The 3,490-nt window shown below is 60.7% G+C and overlaps 1 protein-coding gene across 1 annotated transcript in view; it reads left to right on the top strand.

Annotated features, from left to right (window-relative positions):
- CHPF (chondroitin polymerizing factor) overlaps nucleotides 1-3,490 on the top strand; it is a 5,419-nt gene that overhangs the window by 883 nt on the left and 1,046 nt on the right. The window contains exons 2-4 of the mRNA XM_006035371.3: nucleotides 28-76; nucleotides 492-674; nucleotides 3,258-3,490. The exon at nucleotides 3,258-3,490 is cut by the window's right edge and continues 1,046 nt beyond it. Coding sequence (XP_006035433.1) covers nucleotides 28-76; nucleotides 492-674; nucleotides 3,258-3,490 — 465 coding nt within the window. The remainder of the gene's footprint in view (nucleotides 1-27; nucleotides 77-491; nucleotides 675-3,257) is intronic.

The raw sequence follows: 3,490 nt of genomic DNA, 5'->3' as shown, positions 1-3,490 counted from the left end.
CAGCCCCCCCCCCGATGAGTGGCTGGCCCGCTGCATCATCGACTACACCGCTATCAACTGCGTGGATGAGCACGAGGTGAGCCGGCTCCCCACCCCGGAGTGGCGCGTGGGGGATGAGGTGCCTGGGATGCAGCCGGCTGTGGCAGTGGGGGTGGGGTCTGGCGACTGCCCATGTTCCCCGTGACATGGGTGGGGAGACCAGTGCGGCCCCCGTTACGTGCTCTCCATGCTGCTGGAAAGAACCCCCCTCTCCCGCACGTCACTCAACCCCTCTTTGGGGTCCCGGCGGGGATAGAAGAGGCGGTGCTGCGTCTCCCATGTAACGGCCATGGGCGGGGGAGGGCCATGCTTTGGAGTGAAGCCGTGATGAGGGGTTGATTCGGGGTCAGCCGTAACCCTGCCTCCCTGGCACGAGGCCTGGGGGATGGAGGGTGGCCGCGGTTCTGCAGCCAGCGCCACGGGGTCAGCAGTGACGCCATCTCCCCGGGCAGGGCCTGCGCTACCAGTACTTTGAGCTGGGGAAGAATATGGACCCAGAGCGGGAGACCGACCCTCGCTTCCACGGCGCCTTCACCGTGCACCCCGTGCTGGACCCTGTCCAGATGTACCGGCTGCACAAGCACTTCGCCCAGGTGGAGCTGGAGAGGACCTACCAGGAGATCCAGCAGCTGCAGGTGAGCCCAGCGGCGTGGGGGCAGGCGTGGGGGGCCTCTCCCTGCAGCGGTGGCTCTGCGGGGGATCAGGCTCGGTGGAGGTGGGGAGGTTTCCTGTCCTGACCTTTGAGCCTGGCTTGTCTGCCTGCACCCTCCTCCCTCCTGTCTGGCCCATGCTGTCCTGTGGGGTTCAGCCATCTCCCCCCACGCAGAACCAGCCAGCACTGGCCCACACCTGGGTCCCAGACATCGCGTCCTGCCTGGGGTCTGTCTCTGTGATGCACAAGCTTTCTGCGACGGCCTTGGGGCCAGGCCAGACCTCTCTACCCACGGGCCCTGTGGGCTGGGCACAGGCTTGGTGTTCAGATGAATCTGGAGCCTCAGGGAGGTCACAGGGATGGAGATGAGCCAGTGGCTCAAAAGGATGTGGCAGCTGTGATCTGGGAAAGGTGCCCGGTGTGGTGCACCGAGCACTGACCCCAGCCAGGCCCAGGCATCGTGGTACCTCGTGGCCAGCTGCACTGGTGTGATGAGCCTGACTGCATGGGGGGCTCGTGGGGCCAGCCTGCATTGAGCACCCCCAGTGCCAGGGTCTGCGCCTCCCCCAGCTCAGGCACCCCAGAGGACAGACCTTGGCCCGTGTCACCCGAGCACAGGCGGGGAGGAGAGCTTGGAGCAGGGGAGCAGGAGTGAGATGAGCTCAGGCTAAAAACGTGGCCCAATCTGTGATCGGCAGGGCCGGCGCTGGGCACCAGAGCAGCATTGGGCCAGGGTTGAGCTTGAGCAGGGTCGGGGCTCAGCCTGGCTGTTTGTAAACGGTTGCATTGTAGTGGTGCCTAGAGCCTGGGCTGGGGTCGGGCCCCAGGGCTGCTCCTGGCTTCAGCGCAGGGACCCGGCCAGGTGTGGCGTGTGGAGGTAGCGGGAGGCATGCTCATGGCCCTGGGTCACGCGTGTGGCTGTTTCCTTCGTGCTGGCATGGGCCGGTGCTGCCACCTCGTGGGCAAACAGTGCCGGCATCCTAGCGAGCAGCTCGCTGCGTGTCTGAGCTGGCTCTGGTGTCCTGGGCATGGGCAGGGCTGGGGCTTTGCAAAGGGGGGATGCAAGTGGTCGGTGCAGCGTTGCCTGGAGCAACCTGCAGCTAAAAAGAAACCAGCAGCTTTACTAGGGCGCCAGGGTCAGCGCTCTATTACCCTGTCTGAGAAAAGGACCTGGGGGTGACGGGACAATGAACTGAACAGGAGCCAGCAGTGTGCCCGTGTTGCCAAGAAGGCTACCGGCATCCTGGGCTGCATTGGCAGGAGCGATGCTGGCAGATGGAGGGCAGTGACCCTTCTCCTCTACTCAGCACTGGGGAGGCCACATCTGGAGTCCCGTGTCCAGCTGTGGGCCCCCCCTGCAGAAAGGATGTGGACACGTCAGAGAGAGTCCAATGGAGGGCGGTGAAAATGGTGGTGGGGGCTGGGGGACAGGACTGGTGAGGGGAGGCTGAGGGAACTGGGCTGATTTAGTCTGGAGAGGAGAAGACCGAGGGGGATCGAATAGCAGCCTTCACCTCCCTGCAGGGGGGCTGCAAAGAGGACGGAGCCGGACTGGTCTCACTGGGGGCAGATACAGGACAAGGAGCAATGGGCTCAAGCTGCAGCAAGGGAAATTGAGGTTGGATATTAGGAAGAACTGTCTCTCTCACTAGGAGGGTAGTAAGGCACTGAAACCAGGTTACCCAGAGCGGTGGTGGAGTCTCCATCCTTGGAGGTGTTTAAGACCCAGCCTGACCCTGGCTGGGATGATGTAGTTGGGGCCGGTCCTGCTTGGAGCAGGGGGCTGGACTAGACCTGTCCTCCCAAGGCCCCTTCCAGCACTCATCTTCTGGGATTCTAACATCAAAGCACAAACAAGCACCTCTTTATTGGAATGTGCATTAATTTGCTAAGTCATATTTTATTTATAAAAAACCACAAAGAACTAGGCGAACCATAATCAAAGGATGTTGTTTCATTAGCCCTGTAGTCATTAGATTGAAATGTTCTGTTTTCAGATTCATGAAGTAAATTCTAGTTTCCTTGAGGATCTTGATGGTGCACCCAGTGCTTGGCTGAATGTTACTTCCGCCCCTGAGTTCAGGCTCACCTGAGTTCGTGTCCGCACTGGAGTCAATATTTTTAGCGAGCGTTAAGAACAGTCGGCAAGGCTGTGACACAGGAGCTGCGTGACCGGGAGCAGACAGCAGAATTGCAGGAGGAAGGCTAGCTTGGTTAGTGGAACAACAGGACCATTAAAAAGGAGAGAGGGTCATTAACACTTGTGCAATGAGAGGTTTAGAAGGAATCAGGTAGATTATAATGAGCCGTGAAGTCAGATGACTGCTGCCCGAATAGATATGCTCTTGCTGATGCTTGACTAGAAATGCCACCGCCCCTGCCAGGCCATTGGGTTCAAACTCTGGATGGAGCAGGAATTGAAGGGGGGTGCAAATGCACTGCGCCACCACCCGATCTGCCCCTGACCATGGGGTCAATGTGTTGGGCGCAGGTCCCAGGGGGACGGGAGGAGGTTTCCGGGGTCCTGCCTCTCCCTGCTGTGACGCTGCCCTTTCTCCTCTGGCAGCTGGAGATCCAGAACACCAGCAGCCTGTCCGCGGACGGAGACCACAGTGCCATGTGGCCCGTGGGCATCCCACCGCCGTTCCAGCCCAAGACACGCTTTGAGGTGCTGCGCTGGGACTACTTCACAGAGGAGCAGGTGTACGCCTGTGTGGACGGCGCTCCCAAGTGTGAGCTGCGTGGCGTGGACCTGGCAGACGTGGCTGACGTGGTGGCCACGGCCATGGAGGAGCTGAA

Source organism: Alligator sinensis, unplaced genomic scaffold (assembly GCF_000455745.1).
Source record: "Alligator sinensis unplaced genomic scaffold, ASM45574v1 scaffold673_1, whole genome shotgun sequence".
NCBI classification, from domain to species: domain Eukaryota; kingdom Metazoa; phylum Chordata; order Crocodylia; family Alligatoridae; genus Alligator; species Alligator sinensis.
Note: the sequence above shows the minus strand (reverse complement) of the source record. Positions and strands in the feature narration are given on the sequence as shown.